Genomic DNA, 27,103 nt, shown 5'->3' with positions numbered 1-27,103 from the left:
AACGCGCGCGCGCACACACACACACACACACAGAGGGAATGTTTGCGTTTTTCCTCTCACTGCCTCTTTCTCCGTCTTCGCGTCCCCTGTGGTGACTGACGTGCTCTTTCATTCAGTCCAGCACATAACTTGAGCACCATGGTTACAGCTGCAGAGATGTTCCTTTCCCTTCCCGGGGGACAATATTGAAATAACATCTCCCCTACCAACGCAACCAACCATGGTCTTGACATCTCGCCAGTTGTGTCCAGATCTGTCTGGCCCTATGTAAAGAAAAGTATTGAAGTTGGCTGCATAGCAAAAATTCTTGCAGGTGTGCAAGGTTTGCCAGCTTCTGACCCTGAGTCTGGCCAGGACCTACTGGCCAAGAGCCCTACGGGTCAAGGACCTGGGGCAGTGGCAACTTACTGGCACAAAATCAGCTTCCACAGCAGCAAAATTAGCCTGTCTGGCGATGGACCAGATAGCATTAGCTCCTCTGGGTCTGGCATCACACCTCAACATTACCCGGAGTTTAGCACAATGAACCTCACTTCTGATGCAAACAAAAATTGAGTTATATAGAGTCATTACTAGTGGGGCTCCTGGATTTGAGAAGTCTTGTGTTAAAAAAGACAGCATGTCTTTATCCTGTTTTCCTTCTTTCACCCCAACCGGTCGCAGCAGATGGCCCCGCCCCTTCCTGAGCCTGGTTCTGCCGGAGGTTTCTTCCTGTTAAAAGGGAGTTTTTCCTTCCCACTGTTGCCAAAGTGCTTGCTCATAGGGGGTCATATGATTGTTGGGTTTTTCTCTGTATTTATTATTGTGCGATCTATTGTACAATATAAAGCGCCTTGAGGCGACATTTGTTGTGATTTGGCGCTATATAAATAAAATTGAATTGAATTGAATTGAAAATATAAGCTAAAGAAAGCCTCGAAGTCATATGTTTACAGAACTGAAATGGTCACAGGTTTGATCAAGGCACTCTTATGTGCCTCTGGCAGGGTGACAGCACGGTGTTGGATACAGCTGAAGAATATGCTGGATGAAACATGTCAAAGCAAATATATAAGATCTGACTCCTGCTATACAACAGGAAGAAAGGCACAGAGATCAGGCCCTGGCAGAGAGATAAGAGGAGGATGCAGTAGACAAAAAACGGGATGATGACAGAGTTATGTGTGCCGTTAGCTCATCAGTTGTCTCTTTGCATTATGAAACAAAAGCAGATTAAAGTGAAAAGGAGCCCACAAGACTTGTTAGCAAACACAATGACCTCAGAGAGAAGGAGAGAGAGTCACAAGGTTGAGCTTAGAGCTTGGTTGTGATTATCCCAACGTAAAGGTTACATGGAGTTTAAACATGCAATGTGCCCAATATGGGCATATATGATTGCAAACACACTGCTTAATTGCAGGAATTACGACTTAAAACTTTTGACATGGGGCTCAATCAGTTGTGCAGCTGTATCGGTCTTAAGCTGCTCTACAAATCATCTGGGGCTGGATGCTGACGTTCTTCCTGCAGTATTTTCCAAAGCACTAGTCAGGTTTCTTGGCAATTAGGATCATAGGCATGGATCAGTCTGGTTTAGTTTGAAGGTATGTTGATGTTGTAATCACATCAGCTGAAACCTCTGTCTTATTGGGTGCAATGTAGAACTATGTGAATTGCAATACAATACAGGGAAAAAAAAGTTTTTTCTTTCAAATGCACCTCTGGTTCCTGTAAGAGAGCTTAGCACTGACTGACAGGTCGGTCTTGATTGCCAGGCCAGTCAGAAGTGGCGTGAGATTGTAGAGGGTGGGAGCAGGGAGATTAACCCCTGGTGTCTAGGACAGCTGTGGAGGTTTTGGGCTGGCTAGCGGCTGCACGCTATAAATTCTCTCTAAAGAGGGTTTACTTTCGATTTTAATGGGTGCTATAAATTTTCTGCAACCTGGTGCTGGTGAAAGAGAAAGGAGGCTTATTTTTAAAGGGCCTCTCTCTCTTTCAATCTCTTCAGCTCTACCTTTCTTCCCTGTTCTTTCTTTCCTTCAGGAAAAAGTCAATGGCTCCTTGCCATGCATTTTGTGGTCTGCTTTTACCTGTAGTCAGCTTGTATGAAAAGCGTATGAAAATTTCCTGAAAGAAATGAGAACCCTGCAAAAGAATAAGTATTCTGCAGCAGACACTGAGTATAATAGCTTCATTGTATATTAAGGTCAATATATTTTTAAAGAGGAACACTGGCTACGCCTGCACAATTTCTACACGTTTGTGGCAAATTCCTCTTGGGTGCACAGCAGAGGAAACTGAGATTGTGGATGCAGAAAGTAACAGCACCCTTCGTATGTTTCCATGTCTCTACCTGTAGGTGCTGTTTGCCTTGAACCAGACGCTGCTGCAGCACGAGGGTGTTCGAGCGGGCAGCCTCCAAGGTTCCTACACCACAGAGGACCTCATTACACACTACAACTGTGGTGACCTCAGCGCTATCATCTTAAACCATGACACCTCACAGGTTGATTCATTTAAGGACTGCTCACCCCATTGTAAAAAATATCATCACTTCCTGTTCACTTTTTAGGACTGATTTCAATAGCTTTGTGTCAAAATTCTTCAAAACCAGTTCAAACAAGTTTTTTGTGCCAAAAAGAAACAACATAAAGACTCTAAAATAAATTACCTGCCTAACATAATACAAAAGATCTAATACCGTTAATCCACTTTGTCAAACCTTACAAAGTTTTACAACATTTCTCACATATTTCCAAATTCCAGAGCAACATACTGGTAAAGTTGTAATGTTTGGCTACAGTGAAAAGATTGGATAATAAGTTACTTTCATGCTGGTATCACATTACCAATGTTAGGATTGTGACTGAAAAAGTAAGATATTACACATTACAAGTTACTTTTCTACATTACATAATCACTTATCGGACAAAGTAACTAATTTGATTACTTTTGCATTACTAAGTAACATGACCTAAAATGTACTGTCACATAATCCATAGTTTTTTAATTTCTCTCAGCCAGTTTTAGGCAAACTAAGAGCTAACTGTTTTGAAGACTTTGCACTGATCTCAATTTTTAGTTCACTCACTTGCATACTCAGTGCAGTACAGTTTACCAGATTAATCACACCTGTGCATGTAACATCATCCTCTGCACACTATATTTAAGCTGCAGACTTACACGTTCATTCTTTTTCTATCGAAAGAACTGAAAAGAATGGGAACCTGCATTCGCTGCCAAACAATGATGAATGGCTCCAGGTTTGCTTCCAGTCATAAAAATATGTTAAACTATATGAATATGTGTTTTAGGTCATGTCACTGACTTTTTCTTTCTTTTTTAATAGTGACCTAAGGTATCATGCAAGTGAGACTTGCTTTGATACCCTGGTGTAAACTTTTAACCATCAAAGACAACTTTCTTAAATTCATTTGCAGAATTTTAAACTACCAAAATATTTATTCATTAACTTTGCAATTTTTTAAAGCAGAAAACGTGAACCTTTGAACTTCTAAGTTAGCTATGTTTTGCTGGAAAAGGGAATCGTCTACTTATCGTTCCTGATTCACTAAAAATCCTCACAGAAAATACTAGCTAGTGGTAGCAAAACATCTGTAACAGTGTTCAGAACTTGAATCTGTCAGATCCTCGATTTGAGTTGGCAAACTTCTCATACCCACTTCTGTGCCATTACACTATCGTCACCTCAAACTTTTGGGCTTACACATCAATTCCACAAATCTGCACATTGCCATATTAATCCTTCTCAGCCTCAAGTTACTTGATAGTCTGACACTTTAATAGCTCTGGACTCCACTGTAAATACACCATCTAACCTCCTCCAACTTATTTCCTAACATAGCCTTTGCTCCTTTGGTGATGGTCTCTTAATCAGTCTTCATACACAGCTGTCAAGAGGCCATTCGGTATTAAGTACACGCACGCACACACACACACACACACACACACACACACACACATACATGTGGTAGACACAACATGTAGTGGCTCTCAATCCATCTCTGCCCTTGAATGCAGATTTGCTCAAAAGCTCTCCTCATAAGTCAATTATGCTGTGTCAACCTCCCTCACTGATCCTTAAGTCCCATTAAACCCAAAAGACCATGTAACCTCAACTCACTGCTCGACTGCGGAGATTCCACATCATATCCACTAGAGACACACACTATATGAAAAAATACACACAATTTACTGTACACATAAACTCACAATGCCTTTACAATTCAGTGCTGACAAATGACATGCGTTTGCTTTTTTTTCTCCGTGTTTCTATGCCTGTCTCTCTCATTGTCTGCTTTTATACACCTTTGTCTTCCTGTGAGCCATGAAGGGCTTGTTAGCCACAATTTCACCTGCAGTTTAACTCATACCAGTTTGCCCCTGCTCCTCATGTCATAATAACATGTATTAACATTCCCCAACATATGCTACAGCAATCAGACACCTGACTTCAGAGCCCACTTCTGTAGCCTAATGATCTATTGCAGGTTTGTGTGTCTGTGTGAATGTGAGCTTCCAGAGCTGTAAAAGGACAGGTGTTTTTTGATAGATAGGACTTAATCCAGTGGCCCCCTCACCAACACCCCTGATGCTCTTTCAGCTCAATCTTCTTCAAATAAGAAAGAGGCCGATGGCAGGCCAGAGACCACAACTGAGTGAAATGGTGTAAGAGAGGTTAATGTGTTTCAGCATTCAACTGGTCCCAAATTCGTCAGAAAAACAGAGTACAAGTGAGACAGAAGAAAAACTGAAGAAAGAACAGAAGAGAAGAGAAAGGGGATTTCAAACAGCTGAATCTGAAGGGAAAGGAAAAAATAGAAGTAAACGGCTGGCAGGATATGTACGAGAACATGAGTGCAGAGCAGTACCAGTGGTGGGGAAGGGAGAAAATATCTTGCTGTCACTCTGTGTTTCCTGTGGACGTTGGGATGGAGAGCAGCTAATGGCTTTTCATGTGATAACTTATCTGCGTTTACCGTTACACTCCTACCTTGACCGAACCCTTTTTTTCCTTGTCTTGAAACACTCACACGATCCTCACTCATCAGCCATGAAGTCTTTCTGCACCTTTTTCTTCAGCTCTCTCTTTAAATGTTTCCATAACTTTCTTCCAAGTCTGCATTATTTTATTTATGAATCACGTAGAGCTGTCAATCTGGATAAACCTGCGTCATTCACCCTGACAAAACACAGATAAAAAAGGCCTTGGGCTACAGATAATTGTGTGAATGCGCTTTTGTTTCTTTCTGCCTTTTTGTTCTACTGCTGGGTTATAACAAAAAGCACATATTTTAATTCAGTGGCATACAAACCGTTCAAATTTAATCAGACCCTGAATTTGAGGGAAAGGTTCTTTTCTTGTTCTTTTATTCTAAAACTGTTTTCACACATAAACTTTTCATAGTTTCTGAAGAATGAGGCAAAGATATTTTCCAAAGCTGTCCTTTGTCACATGTAGCAAACCCGAAGGAATAGTCCACTGCGCTGCGGCAAATACACTGTGTGGTTTAGCTAAGGTAGCTGCCTGGATAGATGTATTCATGTATGAGGCAGTGCATATGACACCAATTTACCAGCAGTAAATGAAGTATTGATATGATCTGCTTGGTTTATACATCAGTTCAGGCCAACATTGTACAAACTCTGTAGAAGTGTTCTGGCAGGTTGAAAACAACAAATGTATGATTTGACTGCGTGAGACATTTGAGTTCTCACATGTGGCTCCGTCTTGCGAGACCTAGAAAAGATCAGGGCTTCAGTACATGTGTGGAAATGACTTAGGTTTATGGACAGCACTTACGTAAAACTTCCTTTCAGCACCTGGCCTTTATTTTTACTAATATTACAATATAACAGTACATAAAGAAATATCGCCACTGGAAGTGGTAGTACATGATGAAGTTTATCACATTTGTAAAATATATTTACAAAAATTTCCATAACTTCCTGAAGGTTAATGAAGCAGTGAAGATTTGTTTTTTAGCTGAGAACAAAAATGATCTTGCTTGTGGATCTAATAATAGTATGAGACATTTATAGAAAAGCAGAGTAATATATATTCCAACTGTAGACTATGGAAAAAATGACAAACCTTTAAATCCTGGCATGAGAAAATGTTTACTAATGGAAATGTATATTTGTGTAACAAACAAATGAAATTTATCCAATGTTCTGTTGTAAATTAAGATAATTGAAGTATGAATCAAAACAGACTGAGACGGTATGACTGAAAGGAAACATCATATAGATTTTGGATGGATTCTGAAGAGCACCTCGTTCACATGTGGTACAATAAATCCCCTCATGTATTCAGGCCTGACACACACACATACACATGCTAATTTACGCACCATTTGCAGCTGTTCTACTGTTGTGTAAACTTGTAGCTCAGTTCTAGACAGCAATAGTATGCTTGCATGAGTGTTCCTTGTCACAGTTAAATACAAATCCAGATTAAACACATCTGCATATGTGTAGAGAGAGTATGAAAACCAACCTCTTTGTTTCTACATTCCCACCATTATTTAAATCTGTCCTACTTAAAAGTAAGATTGGGCTATATACAATGACTTTGTACAGAACAGACTGGAAGATATAATAACAAACTGTTAGGTAATGATTAGTTTATATTAGTGTGACTGCATAGTAATCACTTTCTTAAGTAATTAAATCAGCCGCTGAGTGGCACAAACTGCTAACAACTTTACTAACTAAATAAGATCTTCATCACTTGATCTCTGTTGCTTACACTGTGTCCTCTGTAAGTAAAGAAGAGCTTATAACTAGACCCTTAGTAAATAACCAGCCAAGGAGAAAAGCCTTTCCATGGAATTCCAATTTTCTTGTAATGGCAGATTTTTATTTACCTTGGAATGTAATGAGAGAAATTGGGAAAAAATCTAGCTCACTAGGACAATAGTGCTTACATTTACAAAAATATCCTTATTACTGTCAGTGTGTGATAGATCTATAGAGGGAATCAATCTAAAAGTATGTATTCAAGTCATATAAGGAGGGCAAGATACAGAGAGATACATTTTCTATCCTAGGGCTTAAGGAACTGGACATCTCAAATCCTGAGTCCACCTCCAACCCCCCCACTCATCTTCACAGATTAACGACCTGATGAATCCACTGATGGAGGAAAAAGTGGAACAGAGCCAGGTCTCTCTGTCTGTCTGGCTCCTAATGTATCAAACAGTAATTAAACACATTTACACTTCACAATATATACACATACACATAGGCATACACACTTGTAGTGTCTTTCATGTAGCGCACATACCACACCTATAAACACATTTGTGTAAACAGTTTTCGTCATACACACACACACACACACACGCACACAGAAATGTTAAACCTATATACACACACAGATGGCGCTGACACTTCTCCTTCCCACTCCTTCATTTATTAATGCTTTCTCATGTAAAAATCAGTCTACAGCGCAGGGCGCTGCGCTGGTCAGTTTCTGTCAAGCTGTCACATCAGAAACACTTCAGGCTGCCAGGTGTCACACTCACATGGGCACCAACACCACCATTCAGCCCTCTTCTTTCTTTCCATCCCACTTTTCTTTAACGCTCTTTCTTTCTTTTTATGTTTTATTTAAAATTTGAGTGATTCATTTACTATTAATTCTGCCATGGATTTTTACCACAAAGGCTTTGAAAGTCCTTTTTCTCACGGTCTTTTTCTTTCTTTCAGCTGCCTCACTTCATCAACAGTTCTTTGCCAGCTCATGACCGCATGACGGCTCAGCAGATTGACAGCTACTTCCGCCAGGAGCTGATCTACAAACGCAATGAACGAATGGCACGACGAGTTTCTGCCCTGCTTCAGAGAAATCCCAACCAGACTTTCTTTTTTGCTTTCGGTGCAGGTAAGACTCTTAGACAGATTAGATTTGTAGGATAGTATCGGTTTAATGCTGCAGAAATAAATTTAATGTTATAGGAACTCACGCAATGACCTTTGATCTGCTGGTTACGAGATTCTTCTCTATTCTACATGTTGAGAGCAACTCCAGGGAGTAGGCATTTGCATGTAACTGAAAAATGGAATAGATCAGGTTTACTTTGGTCTGGAACAGAGAATCTGTCAGTTTTAATGTGTGTTTATGGTGAACAAATTTGCTCTCTTTTCTGCTTGAAAGCAAAACTGGAGAAAAAAAGCAGGACAATAATAGTGTACAATAGTTCCCAGATCTCTGGCATTCTCAAACTGTGAATCTGTCCAAGTGTACACACACGTGCACACACATACACAGAAGTCTCGATTACAGCCAACTCCCATCTCAGAAATGAAGAAACTGTGAGTTGTTTGTTTCAATTAGCATTCCTGGCTAATGCTGGTAATGTTTCCTGAATAGTGTAGTGTGTCCTAAGGAAAATGTGTGTGTGTGTGTGTGTGTGTGTATACATCTGTAGTGTGTGTGTGTGTGTGTGTGTACGTGTGAGAATATACAAACACATGTGTTTGCCCACAGAAACAGGTGGTGGGTCTTTGTTTACTGTACGGCTGTGTGCCTGCGTGCATTTGAAAAAGGGTGGCGCTACCTCTAGGATGTGTGTATGTGCATGCATGCGAGTGTGTGTGCCACAGTGAATGATTAATACTGAATGCCTAGCTCCTTTCTTTGAGCATTGTTACTCCCTCTGCTCTTTGTGCAGTTTGGACAGGGCCACTGTTGCACCATATGTGTGTGTCCGTGCAGATGTGGCTGAACACTGTAAGTTAGTATTTGTGCTCAGACTCTGTGGAGAAAGGAATTTCTGTAATATTACTAAATAATAAATGGTGTACATACATGAAGAAAAAAAATATATCAGTGGCATGTGGTGACTTTTACAAAAAGAGAAGCAAAGATACTGCATTTTAGTCTCCCATCAGTCATCCATTAAAGAAAAGGTTTATCCACAATGTGAGTGTACAAATAACCAGAAGAAGCTGCTGATCTCTCATCTCGCCCAATTCAAGCTACTGTTAATGGGGAACACCCATAAAATTGAGATGCCCTACAGATTCTAGTGGAATTGGAGGCAAGCGGAGGAAAGATGAGACAAATTGTTACCACAAGATGGCAGTAATTTAAAGGGTGGATGCAAAAGAGCAATGGCAGACACTTATGGTGTCTATATTTAATTGTAGATTTCATTGGGCAAGCAATGCCCACCTGCCTTGCCCCGACACAACACGACTGGTATATAGAGCAGTCTGTCATATCATTAAAAACCATCTGCCTAACATTGTGCAGATCCCTTTGTGGTGCTAAAACAGCTTTGAAGCCTCAGGGCATGGACCAGGGAATTCTGAAGGCTGTCCTGTGGTGTCTGGCACAGGATGTTGGCAATGCATCTTTTTGGTTGTGGATTGGGGTTTTCAGGAAATGTAGGGGTCAATCTCTGGGCTCTTCTTCTTGTTTCTTTAGCTACTTCTGAGCAGTTTGGCAGGTGTTACATGTTAAAGTAGATCTAAGCTTTCTCAGCAGAACATTGCATTTTAAAGAGATGTCATTCACTTTACCTGTCACAGTTTGTTATGTTGTGTATAGAAAACATTGAAAAAGAGTGAGAGAATGTGAAAACTATTTTCCAACGTTTGAGTGAACCTCTGCCAAGGCACATATTTCTAAATTCACCATCTAAAATGAGTGTTTTTCACAAAGGAATTCCTCGACGTGAGTTTGTATACAGTAACTAAATGAGCAGAGGGGCAGTGCTGAGAAAATGATGGTGCTCAGTAAAGAAGCCATCTGTAACTAAATATGTCAGCATGTGTGGCTGAGTGTCAGACTAAGCCAGCTTACATTAAACAGACTACCAGCAGTTCATAGCAAGAATTCTGAATAAGAGTAAAACACTGGTTTGCAGCACATAAAACTGAAATTATTCATCCCTCACTGCTTTAATGCTATATAATAATGCTATTTATTACATATATATATCTTTTCCAGGATGTTGAGGAAAATCTGGGTCTTAAATTATCTCGGACAGTTAAAGCCACGATTGTGAATGTGCATGTTTGGTCTATTAAGTCAATTAAAATTTATTTTTAATGCAGCTTTAGGTTCAAGATTAGTCTCTATTAAACATTTTGTGTTAACTTTCCAGTGTGTTCCACGTGGCCTGGATAGATATGAGGTGAACATGTGTTTCAGGTCACCTGCACGCTTTAGGCTTGTGTGTAACAAAGTGACAGCAGGTGTGAAGTGATAGGAACCATTACAGTTAGACTGCAGGGTCCACACACACACACACACACACACACACACACACACACACACACACACACACACGCACACACACACACACACACACACACACACACACTCCACAAACATGCATACACTAAGATTAGTGGACATGTATACAAGTGCGTACTTTATAACATGTACAAATAAGCACATTCACTCACACATACAATAAACACAGAAGTCTCAGTCAAGGCTTTGGAAAAAAAACAGGTATCAGTCCGTGAAGAGCATATATATGTATGTGAAAGAGCAGAGGAAATTCCTGCTGTATGTTACGTCAATTTGCTGTTCACAATCTGTATGTAATTAGTGTTTGATTTATTATAGCAGCAGCTAATTATGTGCTCGTACTACAGATCCTTTCTTCAAAAACAGTGACACTAAATTGGAAATACTGAGTAATTACAGTATGGAATTTTACAGGACTGTTCCATCCGTCACACCGTTACAGAATACTTTTGATGAATTATTACTAACTTTTAGAGAAATTTGTCAAACCTAGCACAGTGGAAGCCATAAAACATAGATGCTATTTGAAACTTAGATAAATATAGTATGTGTAAATAAAGGGGAGTTCAATAGGACACAAAGTTATACAATACTGTTCAATAGTCTTAAGCCACCCCCACTTTTTTTATATTTTGTTTCCAAGGGACCAGACTTTTTGGATTTTCTCCAGGTAATAGCTCTCCAGGCTTTATAAAGGTGCTTAAAGGATTTTCTTTGCAAATTGACTGCTTTTTCACTGATTTTCAGTTCAGTCCTTGTACCTGACCTTTTTCAGATGAGTGCTTTTTGGTTTGTTTGTTTTTTTATGTTGGGCCTAAAAATTATCTACAGCAGATCGGCAACTACAGTAATGTTACAGTAGAAGAAAAAATCCAGCAGATGCATCTCTGAGGACCTGACAGATGAATCTGACCCTTCAGATGATGCATCTACTGGTCACTGAGGTCTCAGTGGAAGGGTCGCTGTCAACAAGCCATCATCAACATGTGCTGGGGAGATCAGGAGAAAGGAACTACACTCTATAAAACACAGTGGAGGCTCTGTCATTGTTTGGGGCTGAATTTCAGCCAATGGTTTTGGGGATCTTGTCAAAATTGGTGGAAGTATGAACACAGAAAAGTATCGTCAAATTTGGATTCACCGTGCATTAACATTTGGAAAGTGCCGGACTGGCAGTAGCTTTATTTTCCAGTATGACAATGATCCCACACACACTGCCAATGCAGTAAAAGCATACTTGGGCAGAAAAACACACAATGGAAGACTATCAGTTATGAACTGGCCTCCCCAGAGCCTGGACCTTAACATTATTGAAGCAGTGTGGGATCATCTTGACAGAGAACAGAACGAAAGGCAGCCAATATCAAAAGAAGAGCTTTGAATGTCCTTTAAGAATCCCAGTGAACTATATAAAGAAACGAGGGATGGCTCAAAACTTTTACTCAGTATTGAGTTTCAAAGAACGTTATGAAGATTAAATATTTTCCACCGAAATATTTCAATAATATCACCACACAAATTTTTACTCTTATAGTGACAGGCCATAAATACTGCTACTAGTGACCACAACTAATAAGACTTAAGTTCTGTTTTCAGGCAACAAACCACCTTTCTCATGCTCTAAGCAGAAGGCTTCCACATCCTCATGTCTTATATCTGTGTTCAGGATATTGACTCATGTCTTTACAGTCCTGTAACTGTCCCTTTTAGTCCCAGTTTCCCACTGGTTGTAACCAAACATGAAATTTTATCACTCAGTGATGCCAGAACGTATTAAGTGACGACACTGGCTCCCAGAAATTTGGCCCTGCCCACATTTCCCTTGAAGATTTTCAAAACCTCTTGAGGTGAGCAGGCCTGCTTTGTGAATGGTGTTCTGCTTATGGTCTAATTATAATCTAACCACAGACCATAGTTTGAGTAATAAAGGGAAATTAAGAAGACGGGGGGTGTGAGGGTTAAGATTATCCAGACATATAAAATAAAGTCAGCCCAGGGAGATGAATTACAGCTACTTTCAGGCCAAACGTGGGCGTGCAATAATGCGATCACATAAAATCCAATCTTTATGGTTAGATCTCAAAATTCGCATTAACATGACGTGTTTTAAACTGAAAAAACTGAAGGCAGTGGACTATATGCCTTACTTCACAGCATTTTTTTTGTGGATGACAAAATGGAATAATCTTAACATGGAACTGTTTCTGACAGAGCTATGATGTGTGCTCATGTCTGTTCATGTCGAGTGGGTGTTTTCATATTTATGCTTTACAGCAGATACATACTAGGAGCCGTTTTCAGCAGCATTTGCCTTGGATCACTTACTTCTAGCATTAACTATGTCTAGAATGTAGTGGACAAACAGAACTTGTGTGAGAACGAGCAAGAGCACCTCTCAGGTCAAGCCCCTCTAAAGTTACAGATGTCATAGTTATTTTTTTTCCTTTTCACAGGGTAATTAAAGTATACGATGTGTGTATTAAGTGGTTCAGTCAGGAAATCCATCTCTGCTCAGCTCAGCACCTTACCTCTCAGCCTCCCCCATGCCCTTGCTTTCACTGCACACCTACACCTTCTTGTAGTACAAGTTCCTTTATGGATAAAATGTACGCTTTTTTAACTGCAAAAAGATTTTTTTTCCTCTATTGCTCTGCTCTCAGTTTTGAATTCTGCACACACATTTGCGAGTGCATGTTATAACGGACATTTTTCAGGTTATTTATATAAATTCCAGCAGGCATAATTAAATTATCCCAGGCAATATAAAAGAAACTGACTGAGAGGTTTTACTGTCTCACTGAAGCCTACTGTTGGGCCAAGACTTTATGATATCGGTGGTTGATAATGACACCTCCAAATAAATAATTCACAAAATACACGTACATTGTTTGATTCTTAACCAATGACTGTACTGTAGACATATAATATACTAATAACACTCATTAGTAACCTGTTTTCAATGGCAATACATATTGATTATGATTAAAGCTGTGTCTTTTTGATTAAATGTATCATTTACTGTAACTATAGTATGTATATATTTCCCCCAATGAAAACAAATCCACAAAGTTTTGCAAAGTTATCTCAAAATATGGGGTAATTATATAAAAATTTCAAGTTAGGTATCTCAAAATTTTAATTTACTAACTCAAACTTCTAAGATAAGAACCCAAAACTGAGCAAAGTCAAAATTTTGAGATAAGAACCCAAAATGTTTATTTTGACTGATGGATAGCAATATTCTGTTTTTTTGGGTTTTTTTTTCCAGTAGCCAAAACAAGCTTCCAAACTGAAACAGCACTAAACTAGGCTGGTTCTAGCTATGTGAAGGGGGTAGTTCAGCATAGCTAAACAGTACATCTTCCCAGTCTAAAGAAAAATAATTTTGGGTTTTGGTTAGCTAGTGAAAAAAAAGCAGCACAATAAACCTAAGTATTGATTCTAACATCTGAATTGTGTTGATAGCCTACAGTCTACAGCAGGGGTGCCCAATCCCAGGCTGTGTCCCAATTCAGGGTATGCACGCTTGAAGTACGCACACTACGCGTACTACGGACGGTGCGTACTATAAGTACGGGAAGTGCGGAAGTGAGAGGCTTGTGAAATGGGACGGTCTAGCCTTCGTCGCGCTGTTCAGGTTGCCTAGCAACCATGATACTAACCGCGAGAAACGTGTCATACAGCAGTGTGTGACAGAAATGAAGGAGAAAAATGTTCTGTTGGTCCTTCATTTTTGTCATGACATCACTTTGATTAGTTGAGTATCTGAGGCTGAGACCACGGGACTGTAAAACATGATAGTTGGGCTTCATTTCTGTACTGAACAGTCATTTTAAGATTAGTTAGTAAATAACAATCAGCTAATGTTGTTCATGAGACTAAAATCATCTCACTGTGGTAATGTAAATATAATATGGCCAATATTATATGTATTGTCAGATTATTATGGTATATATATATATTACAGGATATATTACAGCAGTGAGCTTGAACTCTGGGTCAAAGATTTAAGTTGCAGTTATTTATATTTCCTATCACCTTAAATCTTCACTCAAAGACAAGTACCTTTGACAGTGTATATATAGATGTATTATACATAAGAGACAAATATTGTTCGTCTAATATGTTGGCATTATTACATTTGGCTCAATGCTTACATATATGTGTAAAAAGGAAAATGTACGAGCTGTGAAAACTGTTTCTGATAGAATGAAGAGTAGACTGATATATTAAATATTCCTTTATTGGGTGAGAAAATCAGACCATGTCATTTCATTTCATTTCATTTCATTTCTTTATTTATTTCACACATGGTTCAACAGTGCCTCTCCTCGTCATAACTGCTGTAAGTCATACAGAATAGATATCAGAGCCTTAAACAGGCTGACTTCTGCTAAATGGGTCAAACTGGGCAGAAAGTAAACAAACACATAACATCCTTATAGAATATGATGTAACACTATAGATCAACTTACCTCAGAATATATAAAGCATATAAACAATTACAGCAATATGATGCAACAAACACAGCAGTGCTACTAATCCAAAATACTCAAAGCTTCATAGAACTGAAACAAACATTTATTTTTAGCTCCATTCTGCTGCTGATACATACTTTAGGTTTCTGAATATTAAACTTGTTGCTGCCTTTCATAGTGTGTAACTTGAAGGCCTGAGTACTTTCTCCCACACTGAAAACACTGGAATGATAACATTATTTGAACATTACCTAATAAGACTGATTCAGGACAGACAATTAGTTATTTTAAACTTTCCTAGCAGTCCTTCACAAACAGGGAACAGTCTGTCTATTCTCTCCATCTGTCAGCTGCTGCTGGCTCTTCCTCTTCCTCACACACTGCTGAGTTTGTCCTGGTGGATCATCAGGGGTGCAAAGCCTCACAGATGATGTGCAGCAGTGGGTCCCTCAGTCTGTCCTCACTCTGGACACTTGCAGTCGTCACACATGGAAATCAAATGTGTGATAAGCTGCAGGATTCAAACACAAGTGTAACTTATAAATACATGTTCATACTTTTATTCCACAATCAGAGAGAAAGAAACAGAGAGAGAGTGCAGGACAGACAGACAGGTGACAGTCTCAAGTGTATACACTGCTACAAAACAGCACAAGAGAAGGAGGATTTAGTCTTTGTGTTATTACGAGTGCTAAACAAGAGGAGTTCCCAGATGGTACAGTGGACACATGTGTGACTCCTGTGATTAAAGCATCTTTCTTTCAGCTTAACGAGTGAACCGACAACTCGTTCAAACACGCGTTAAAGTCCGTTTGGCTCGACACCACCGAACAGAGGCAGCAATATAACATAGCTAACATTAACAGTGCAGTGAATCCTGCTTGTGCCGTCATATTCAGGACTGCAAACCGAGCATCATTCATTGACTTTCAGCTTGTTGTGTTTGTGGATATATGACTGACTTTAATTATCCATAAAATCATCACATTCTCTGTAAGATTAAGGTCGACTATATATATATGTTTAGAAGTAAAGGCTTTAAAACCAAGTTAACGCTGAAAGTACAAACATCACTAATGTCACATAACTTTGCCGACATGTGGCCAACAGTAATGTTTTAATCTTCTTCATTATTAAACATTCGCACATAAATAAGTGACATAATATTCAGTACTTACTTTTGCCAGTTCATTCTTCGGCCGCTCCCTTCTGCCGTATTTTGCGGCAAAATTATCCACACCCACCGCCGCACTATGAATTGTGGGATATACGGGACCACGAAGCGTGCACCGGACCACGCTTGATATTTGGGGAAATCGACGGCGCATTTGGAGTATGCATTTGAAGTACACTTTGGGCGTTTATCAATATGCGTACTTGTGCGTACTTGCGTTCTCGTGTACTCGTGATACGTCATCAGTCGGAGACCAAGTACTGTTCCAATTCGAAGTACGCATCACGCCGAGAACGCGAAAAAGTCCCGGATGTGTTCTCGATCCGCCCGTTTTATCGAGCATGCATCGGTGTAGACTTGGGACAGCTAAATATCCCAGAATGCATTTCGTCCAGAACAGCGGACTCCCGGCACATCGTTTCCAACCCCCCCCCCCCCCCCCAAACCGCTCGCGGACTTCTCACTACTCAGGTTAAAGAAACCCCAGCAGCTGTCTATAGTATTGAGTGTCCACTAGAATAGAAATAAAAGCGTTCTAACATCTCACCTGCTTGTTTTTATTAAGGTATGTACACGTATGTACATGTACACTATTTTTATTAATAGAGGTTTCACTACTGAGGTTAACAATGATATATAAGTCACTTAGATCACTTCTAAATGTTAATGTTTGGTTTATTTCAGTGTTTTATTTGTTCCTGAGTAAACTGGTTTGGCTGTGATTAAAGTTAAGCTTCATAACATGTTACTTACAGTTAAATTAAGAGGGGACGTCAGTAAAAACTCCGGACCTGTGACATCATCACGTACGCTGGTGTTCCGACTGTACAAATCACGAGTCCGTGCTCGCGTACTTGAGAATTGAGAAACGGCCCACGAGTCCGTGCTCGCGTTCTCGGCGGGTACGTACTCCCGTGCGTTCTCGGCGGGTACGTACTCACCGAGAACGCGAGTACGTACTCGCGTACTTGGGCATTGATAAACGGCCTTTGAATTGGGACAGCCGTCGTCGCGTGGCGGTGACGTATTCGCACTTGAAATGCGTACTTCAAGCGTGCATACCCTGAATTGAGACACAGCCCCAGTCCTCGAGAGCTACCGTCCTGCAGCTTTTAGATGGATCCTTGTTCCGACACACCTGAATCAAATGAATGGCTTGTTATCAGGCATTTGCCAAACTTGATGGCATGCTAAAGAGGTAATCAAACCATTTGATTCAGCTGTGTTGGAGTAGGGATGCATCTAAAAGCTGCAGGACAGTAGCTCTCAAGGACTGGGATTGGGCACCCCTGGTCTACAGTCTCCCACTCACATACACATAAATGTTCTAGAGCAGTTCCATTTTACCTGTTGTAGATACTTTTGAGACGTTAGATATGTGTACTAACTTCCTTCATTTTGTAGCCAGCGTCAAAGTGGACCTGAAGTTATTCCCACTTCAGCATTGGCTTCATTTTCCAGCTCTGGAGGTTTCCGTTGGGAAATGTCAAACAGAGTTTTAGCTTAACTTAGTAACTATGTCTAAATGAACTGATCATGCTCTCTTCTTCCCCTCTGTCTCCTCACCGTCTCCCATCCTGCTCCTAAACACCACTATGGTCACTGCTGTTCACTATTACTATCAGTATTATGTAATAGGGACCAATCACGGGCACCCACTGTAACATGACGTAGAGTTCTTTGTAAGGATCAGTAAAAGCATCAGAGTTTCCCCCATGGACAAAATGACACAGCAGCCCCAGATGAAAGCAATAAAGGGAAAGGCATACCCACAGACAAGTCATACACACAGAATACTTGGTCTGTTGCTATTGCAAACAGATACAAACCTTAACTATTTTCCATCACTCACTCGGCAAAACGCACTCTCTGTCGCCTTCCTCTCAGTCACACACAAACTAAAAACATACACTTAAGCAGACTACATGCAGAGTTATCATTTGTGCTGAGGAGTGCTGTGAGAGCATGGCCGTGTGTTGTTCGAGCTCTGTGGTGTGCTTCAGCAGGTTTTCATTTGCCAGTTCCCTGGCAGCCGCTGCCCGTTCTTATTAAAAACATCCCATGGAATTTCCTGACGCTGCCACGGCCTAGACACCACTTTGCACACATACACACACTTACACGTATGTTTATGTTTGTGACACAAAGTCCCATGATCTGCAGATATTTATCACCCAAACGAGCAGTTACTGTCAAAAGTCCACATGTAGTACTGTTTGTTTTGGAGTCTAAGCCACTTTGGATCTGTTTGCTGAAAGTTGATTTTTATGCGTATGTTCTGATGTGCAGACCTATAATAGCCCATTGTGCAGGCAGACTGGACCCATGTGTTTTGCAGTCACTTGTGGTGTTGTGGTGTCGAAGTGATGACTGAGGGAGAGAGCCTGCCTGGCGTGCATGTCATTTTGTCTCCGTGGCTCTTCCCATCTTAGTCCGTATCTGTTTTTCTCAGCCTCTTCCCCTCATCTGACTGTCTCTGCCTGCACACCAGTCTGTCTGTATAGCTCTAATTTCATCTTTCTCCCCAGCTCTCTGTTCTGCCTCTGTCATTCTGGTCTGCACTGTCAGTCCTTTCCATCTGTTGCTCTTTTTCCTTTATTAAACCAACACCATTCCTTGATGCTGTCTATCTCCCTCTTGCTTCATACTGTCTTTCCTTCCACATAGTGCGGATTTATTTTATGAAGTGACAGACATGCCATGCTTTGGATGTTGGGTGTGTATTTTCTCTTCTGTGGAGAAGACAGATAGAGACAGAAAGATATTAGAAGTGCTTCCTTGCTGACAGTTTAGGCCTAGCACACATTTAAATTTATTTTTAACGTCCGCGTGGTTTGTCCTTGAAGCCAACGTTGTTTTTTACAGGGGCATCTGGTGGATGAGCACAAGGATACTTATGTCTTTCCTCCTCAAAGCCAGATAACTTTAATCCCTAATACAATTCAGAACTAAACAAGGATCATTTTTCATTTGGATCTCTTAACTGTGACCAGTTACAATAGCATTCAACTGCTGTAGGAACAGAGTAGGCTCTGTTGTTGTATCCATGTAAGGTTATGCCGTCTTGTAAATTTTCAGGAATGTAACTCTGTGAGTTTGCGTGAAAACATCTTATGGTAACTCTTAACTGCACTGGCTGCATTTCTCATCGTAATTAAATCAGTATAGCTCATTAGCTTGTTCAAAGATTACACACTTCATTAGCAGCTGGAAGAACATCCCACTGCCTATTAAGAGCCAATGACTTTAATGCTACGTTTCATAAACACGTGAATGCTTCTTTCTTTGATCTTTTGAGTGTTAAAATTGACCTAAATGCACACAACAGAAACTATGTAGCCCCAGGAATGCAAGAATATTAACGTCCCCGTTTAGAGACTCATAATGCTGCAGGTTTTTCTACATGGTGAATGACTATATTCACTGTTATCCTAGCTAAATAACAGATCTGATTAAAACATTACTGCAGAAAATTATTTTCTATGGCCTTTATGGTCACCAGATCTCGATCCGATTAAAGATGTGGAAGATTTTGGGTCACAAGACAGACACATAATGCCAGGCATATCTATGCCAAATGAAATATAGGAATCATTAATAATGAGATGGAGATATAGTTATAGAGGCAAGATTGGGAGGGTTTGGACATGGGCACTTGAGGGATATAGGCTATGCTGAATATGGGGCTGCCATGCAGGAGTTAAACTGGCAGATGATCTGCTCTGGTGACTCCTAAAGGGACCAACTGAAAGATGAAGAAGATTTTCCACTACTGACATTAAAACACTACATTAAAATGTACTTTTTGGTAGAATTGTGTTCTTGTCTGAGAGTTTTAGAGACCTGTAGAAACATGGGTTTACACACCAGTATGGGTGCATCTCAAATGCCATTTGCCTGTTTGTCACAGTGAATAACTTTGGGATTAGTGTCTTGCCTGAGCCAAGAACCAATCAGCTAAGTAAAGAGAAACGACAGTCCATCATTACTTTAAGAAGTGAAAGTCAGTCAGTCTAGAAAATTGCTCACACTTCGAATGTGTCCCGAAGTGCAGTTGCAAAAACCCACAAACGCTACAATGAAACTGGCTCACATGAGGACCGCCCCAGTAAAGGAAGACCAAGAGTCACCTCTGCTGCAGAGGATTCATTCATCTGAGTCACACAGCACCTCAAATTAGAGCCCAGATAAATGCCACGCAGAGTTCCAGTAACAGACACATCGCTACATCAACTGGTCAGAGAAGACTGTGCAAATCAGGTCAAATAGCTGCTAAGAAACCACTACTAAGGAAAAGCAACAAGCCGAACAGATTTGTTTGGGCCAAGAAACACAAGTAATGGGACCAGTGGACCAGTGGAAATCTGTTCTTTGATGAGTCCAAATTTGAGATCTTTGGTTCCACACACCGTGTCTGTGTGACACAGAAAAGGTGGTCTCTACATGCATGGTTCCCACCGTGAAAGAATGGAGGAGGAGGAGTGATATTGTGGGGGTGCTTTGCTGGTGACACTGTTGGGAATTTATTCAAAATTAAAGGCACATTGAACCAGCATGGCTACCACATCGCATCCTGCAGCAACATGCCATCCCATCCGATTTTCCTTTAGTTGGATCATCATTTCTTTTTCAACAGGACAATGACCCCAAACACACCTCCAGGCTGTGCAAGGTCTATTTGACCAAGAAGGAGAGTGATGGAGTGCTGCACCAGATGGCCTGATGTGATGTGATGCTTTGGTTTCTGCAAACACAAACGGATCCAACTCAGAAAGATACACTCACATTTACTCACATGCATGTCATAAGCTGGATCCATAATAGCATGCCAGCACACTTTCTTTTATCTCTAAGCTTACGTGTCTGTGTGGTGTATGCCAGCAGCACACACATATGCACTCCTTTAGATCATAATTTATAGATTATCATTCCTTCTCTCTGTAACTTTAACTGATGGATGAAGAGGGGAAAAACAAACCAGTGTGAAAGGTGAAAGATGGACATCATAAAGACGTTTTTAGAGCAGACAATGCCACGTCTTCCATTACATGTATGTACGATGAGATATCAGAGACTACAGCTTACAGAAACAAAAACAGTCAATAGCAGGGGGATTTTTACTTTCTTTGTGCCTTTGTTTTCTACATTTTCCACTACTTCCTTTTTTTTTTTTTTAACTCTCTGTGCTTTTCTACTTTTTCCTCACCACACCCAGCTTCTCACTTTCTGCCCACCAGGAGAGCTTTTCAAACTTAAGCAGCAAGCATAGGCAGTCTAAATATTTGAAAGCAAGGAATGGCTTTTAAACACTCAACCACTGAGCTGAGTGAACCTTCCAGTCTCTAACATGGATGTGTGTCAAGCCCACTGCATGCAGCGGTCAGCCTCTGGATTTGATCCCTGAAACTTTCTTGATCTCCGTATATGACCAGAATTTCAACCTTTAACAGTCCTGTCAACAGCTGTCACTCATAACACCTCGGGGTGTCTGTGTAGTGCAATAAGACAGACAGACGTCTTACTGCATGCATAGGAAATGAAGTCATTATGGAGATGAGGAATGGGTGAGAGCGGTGAGCTCCAGATTGCCTTTACTTCTCCTTCTAGAAACTCAGAGCTCCCTGAGAAGAGAGGTGGAATTTACACATCATGTAAAAGCCGTGGTCTGTTTTCAAGGAAATTATTCCTGAACACTGTGGGTAGCTGTTTCTGTAGCTCCGCTCTGTTAATTCAAATTCTGCTGTGTGATTTATAGAGGGATCCCGTTCCTGTTAAACGGTAGATGGGAATGCACAGCGAAGCCCAGGGATGCCGACCTTATTAAAATCTTTGTTGCATTACTCATATTTTGCTCAAGGAAATAGTCTTAGTACAAAAAGTGGAAAAAGGGACTTTCCCCTAAAACACAAACAGGTGCACACATATACATTATATGAGCACAACTTGCTGGGAGAATGCGAACACACACAGGTTCACGCACAAGCAGATCGCACTGCTAGTGTGTGTATTTATGCCCATGATGCCCGCATGCCGAAAGAAAAGCACTGAAGCATGAGCTGCATTCTCCTGGGAAAATTGTCAGCATCCTCATAACATCTAAACAAACTTGACAGATTTGGAGCTCCTTAAATTCAGATCCTCCACCAATGAAAAACAAAAGCAAAGCGAGCTTTCTGTTTAGTCTATCTCCTCTTTAAGATCATATTCTTCTGTACCTGTGGAGCACTTCCAGCACAGTATTTGCTCAGAGCCACCCAGCTCCACCACCCCCAGAGTTGGCTCTGCGTAATTTTGTTTCCTAAGTCAACAAAACAACTATGAGAGATGTTGTAATGTTTAGACAGTGCTTTTCACCAGCATCATCAAAACACTGGGGGATACTGGGGGGGGGGGTCCTTCAGTCCAGTAGACTTCACATACTTTATTACAGCATTGAAGTTATTCCTTAGAGTCATGGTGGCCCAGCACCTTACATATTTTCCTTTAATTTGTCACCTATTTAACACCTACACACATTTACAAACATGTGAAGATGAGAGTAACATTTTCCACATTATCTCTGTCTGCGCTTGCCCTCATCCTGGAACATATTTCCAAACAAACCAAAAGTGGAACACACCCTTGTCAGCTAATATGCTTTTTTCTTTCTCATCCATTCACTGGGTATGTCTCCTGGATGTTCGCGTTTCTTCTCTTTTTAACTCATCTTCCAATTTCTTGATCACCCATTTGTTTAAATTGCTCTAAGGGAACTGCTTGTGTTTGTTTGGACCATAATGTAGCAACTATGCCCACCAGGCATTCTGCTTGGTTGAGGGCGTACGTCAATCCCTCTCTCCCTCTGATCGTCCTCTCTGTCCTCCACCCTTTCCTCCTTCTTTTCCATCTCCCCTCAAACCACTTGCCAATTATCTATTTCTATTCTCCTTCTCTTGTTTTCTCTCTTCCTTTGTGTTCCTTTTGTGCAATTTTCATATGAGGTGGTCTGCTTGTAAGCCATGTGGGATTTTTTTAACCACTAGTGCATATCAGTTGTTGCATTGTTTACACAAAGTAATTGCAAACACATTTGTTTGTGCAAAAACTGAAAAATAACATAATTCTCTTCCTGTGCGCTTTCTGCATTCTTGAAACAATGTCAAATTCCTAACTGCTCAGTGTTTCCATTTTCCTTGCTTTTCCTGCTTTGCTACTAGTGTCTCTTTGCTCTGACTGATGTGCAAAAGCATATAGAAAGAAAGGATGGAGAATCACGCATAAAGCGAGGCTCGGTGAGGTTTAACTTGGAAGGGAAAATAGGGAAAGGTCTGAAAGAGAGAGAAGGATGTGTGCAGACCAAGTGTTGACATGGTTTAAATTGAGCGTGAATGCCTAGACATGCTGCAATATCTCTTTTTTCTTTTCAAAACACACTAATGCATCCCGCCCAAAAAAACTTGTATGCAGGAAAAAAAGAGAAAAACTGAAAAATGGAAGCTAAGATGCTTAAGAAGCCTGGACGTGGCAGATAAAGAGACAGGTCTATGTATAGAGGCAGATGTGGTAAACATAGAAAGGTGAATGTGCAAGTGGAGTAAATTAAGTCATTGCTACTGTAAGTGGAAATCAGGATGGGGAGGTTATTAAATAAAGGAGTTGCTGGTTTATTAACTCTGCTCTCTGGAGCCACGAGAGGGGAAACACCCTGTAAGAGGGTGTATACACAGCAAAAACTTGCTCCTACTTAAAAAAAAATATTTATTAAGTAAATAAAATATTTGAAAAACACATATCTGCTGTGTTGGAGAAATGACAGCAGGTGGTTGGCTGATATATGGTAGTGGTTGCAGTTGGGCTGAAGCCACATTCCCACAAGCTATTCTTTTTGTGTCGTAGACAGAGCAACTTGTCTACTGGAAGATTAAATACTACCCATATGGAAAAGAATTTAAAGGAATATTTAGTAAATGTTTATGTTTGTAGATGTATTTTGTGTATTTTTAAATCTTTAAACAAAATTCCTGCCTCGACTGATGTATGAAAGTGGCATTTTGTTCATGCATAAGAAAATGCATAAGAAACAAGTATTCATTATTTTTTCAAGTAAACATTATGTCGTATGAGTACAAGGAGAAGGGTAAATAATATGGATTATAATATGGATATTTTCCTTTGAGTGCAATGAAGCCAATGATGAAAACAGAAGCTGTGTTCCACTTCTATGTTAATATTAATGATAAACATTTTTAAAGTATGACTTTACACTGAGACAGTACACTGAGAAAAATCTACAAAGTGATGAAGATGTAAGCAGCTTGGCTGGGTGAACTAGAGCAGCACAAAGCCATAATGGATGCCACCTATCAGCTAAGAACCAGACACTGAGATGCCACAAACTGATAATATTATGTATGTATGTGTATGTAGACAGCTCACCAGTAGTGAGACAGTAGAAAACTGTAAAAACATGTCCTGTTCTGATGAATCTGCTGCAACGTTCAGATGGTAGGGTCACTATTTACTGCTTCCAGCATGATAACATGCCACGAAGTTCAAATAATCTCAAACTGGTTTCTTACATTTTACTGTAGTTTAATGTACATAAAATAACTTTCACAGTCACCAAATCTCAATCCATCGTGTGTATGTGTCGCAACAGGAGATTCACGTCACAGATCTGCTGCCGTCAAATCCACAGCAACTTTGCGTCATAATGGACCAAAAATCTTTGAGGAATGTTTCCAGTGCCACATTGATTTTACACCATGAACGAATGCAAAAGGCTGTCCAGTCCAATATGTTAGGCATCGTGTTTAGGCATCAAATATCCTTTGATTAAAGAGAATATTTTTATCCTCTGTCATGAGGACATGTTTACCTGCCATTACCAATTTTTAACCAAAGCCACAATCTTTACTCAATATTATCCAAGAGTTCTGGTTGCTTGAACATAACCATAAAAAATGTAATTACGGAAAAGAAGGAACTGTTCACAGATGTGTATCTTCAAACAATGTGCAGATGGGGGCGAGACAGCTAAAGACATTGGAAAAAAGAAAAACATTGCTTTCTCTTTTTTACATTTCTTTTAAGGTCTTTCAGTAAAAAATTGAAAAGTAAACATTAATAGCTAGCATTACACTGCAATGATTAATATTCTGTGCCAGGGTGTCACTAAGTACTGTAACTTTAAAACAGAGTGGCATGTTTACAGTGAGCTACCTGTGCGGTCAGCCCACGAGCACTACAAACAGCAGGGGAGCAATTAGGAGTCAGCTGACCTCTTATTACATTTAAGCTAATTGAGCTGTTTGTTAAGACTGCTCTGTGCTTCAGAAGCACCACACTGTTTACTGTCTGAATACTCCACAAACAAACACACTAGCTCAGCCTCCCACACACACCTTCATCTGCTTGGAAAGAGCTATTATTTCTCTACCCAGTCACTCACCCACACACAGGCACGAACCACAAACCTACAATGAAACAAACAATGCACATGCCACTGTTGTCAGATGAAAAGCTTGTGAATTAACATTTTCCAAAAGAATGGATTTGTAAGAACTTGGAAAAACGTTTTGTTTGTTCAACAAACTGTGCCAATTCATGAAGAAATGTGCAGTCCCTCACTTGAAAGTTACCAACATTTCATAAGTGTTGGTTCTCATTGTGAGAAATATTGCTTGCTCAGTAGGCTGTTTAAGCAGTGGATGCAAGTTTAGCATCCAAACCAATTCTCCCTCCTCAGAAAACTGAATGGCAGTTTTACAGCAAGTGTAAAAATGGAACCCATATGGTTGTTTGTTATGTCATCATGCAAACAAAGTTACGCATAAATATACACGACTTTGTCTAGGTGTGCTATGAATGATGGCAGAGTAGAGGAAATCAAGACAATACACGAAACAGTCAGCTTGACCTCACACCCAGCAAACACACAGCACATGCTCTTCTTTGCCCCGAGCCCACTGAGTTTAACGAAATAGCTGCTTGACACAGACATGAAGGAGGTTAAATCTGTCAGCATGCAGTCACTGAACAAGCTGACTTTGGCCCCAAGATCTTGTTTAAAGGAAAGGGTGAAAAAAGAAAGAAGAATGCTGTTCTTTTCAATTCAATTCAGTTTTATTTATATAGCGCCAAATCACAACAGCAGTTGCCTCAAGGCGCTTTATATTGTGAGGTAAAGACCCTACAATAATACAGAGAAAACCCCAACAAAAAAATGGCAACAGTGGGAAAGAAAAACTCCCTTTTAACAGGAAGAAACCTCCAGCAGAACAAAGCTCAGGGAGCAGTGGCCATCAGCCGGTTGGGGAACAACAGTATTATCTGTTTATCTTGGTACATTACCAAATAACAATACAGTTGGCTTTTGTAAGTGTAGAAATATTCCCAGTTGTCAGTATAATTATCCTTTGACCTAATGGTGGTGCAAAAGTCTTGTGCCATCCCTCATTTCTTTATACCGGTATGTTGCTGACAAAAGAGGAAACGTGCAGCTGTTTATTGAAACATGTAGATGGTATTATATGGTTGATCAAAATCCGACAGTTTTTTTCTCCGTTGGTTTTTCCATCCATTTTGGCAAGATCCCAAACACACTTGATGAAATCCAGCCCATTGACAGAGTCTCCACCATGTTTTACAGATGACTGTGAACACTCACTGTTGTGCCACTTTCCTGACCTCCTCTGTACATATTCACAGCGGTTTGAACCAAAGATTTCAAATCAAGATTCAACACTCGTTAAGACCCATTGCCACTAATTTACAGTCCAGTTTTTGTATAATTTCACACACTTCAGCTGTTTGTCCCTGTTTCCTGTCAGAGCTTTGCTGGATTTTTTTCCCCGTATTTCTTAAGGACATGACTTTCAGTGTTTATTTGCTGTAGATCCTTTGCAGTCCTGCCACTTCTTCTTTTGGTTCCCATGTGTCTAGCCTTGCCAGTTTTTGAATTGCTTGTGCAAAAATAAGATTCTAGGTCTGTCAAACTGTGTGATCTTTTGTATTTTTTATAGACTCAATTGAAGAAGATGGATGTATCTAAAGACAAAATTAAAAAAAACTTTGCATGATTGTTACATGTAGACTCCATCTCTTGGTCCATCTCTTAATTCTGTTGCCTTTTTTATGCTTGAATGATTCACAGGTCACTGTTAAATTGCTTACCAAATATGAAAATATTCCCTTAAAAAT

At 40.2% G+C, this 27,103-nt stretch overlaps 1 protein-coding gene across 1 annotated transcript in view; it reads left to right on the top strand.

Annotated features, from left to right (window-relative positions):
- Positions 1 to 27,103, top strand: part of trabd2b (TraB domain containing 2B) — a 68,185-nt gene that overhangs the window by 35,970 nt on the left and 5,112 nt on the right. Inside the window, exons 3-4 of the mRNA XM_063467135.1 lie at positions 2,339 to 2,485; positions 7,714 to 7,888. Of these exons, the coding sequence (XP_063323205.1) occupies positions 2,339 to 2,485; positions 7,714 to 7,888 (322 nt within the window). The remainder of the gene's footprint in view (positions 1 to 2,338; positions 2,486 to 7,713; positions 7,889 to 27,103) is intronic.

Source organism: Pelmatolapia mariae, linkage group LG23, assembly GCF_036321145.2.
Source record: "Pelmatolapia mariae isolate MD_Pm_ZW linkage group LG23, Pm_UMD_F_2, whole genome shotgun sequence".
Lineage (NCBI taxonomy): Eukaryota > Metazoa > Chordata > Actinopteri > Cichliformes > Cichlidae > Pelmatolapia > Pelmatolapia mariae.
The sequence above is the reverse complement of the archived record's forward strand: the minus strand, read 5'-3'. Positions and strand labels throughout refer to the sequence as shown.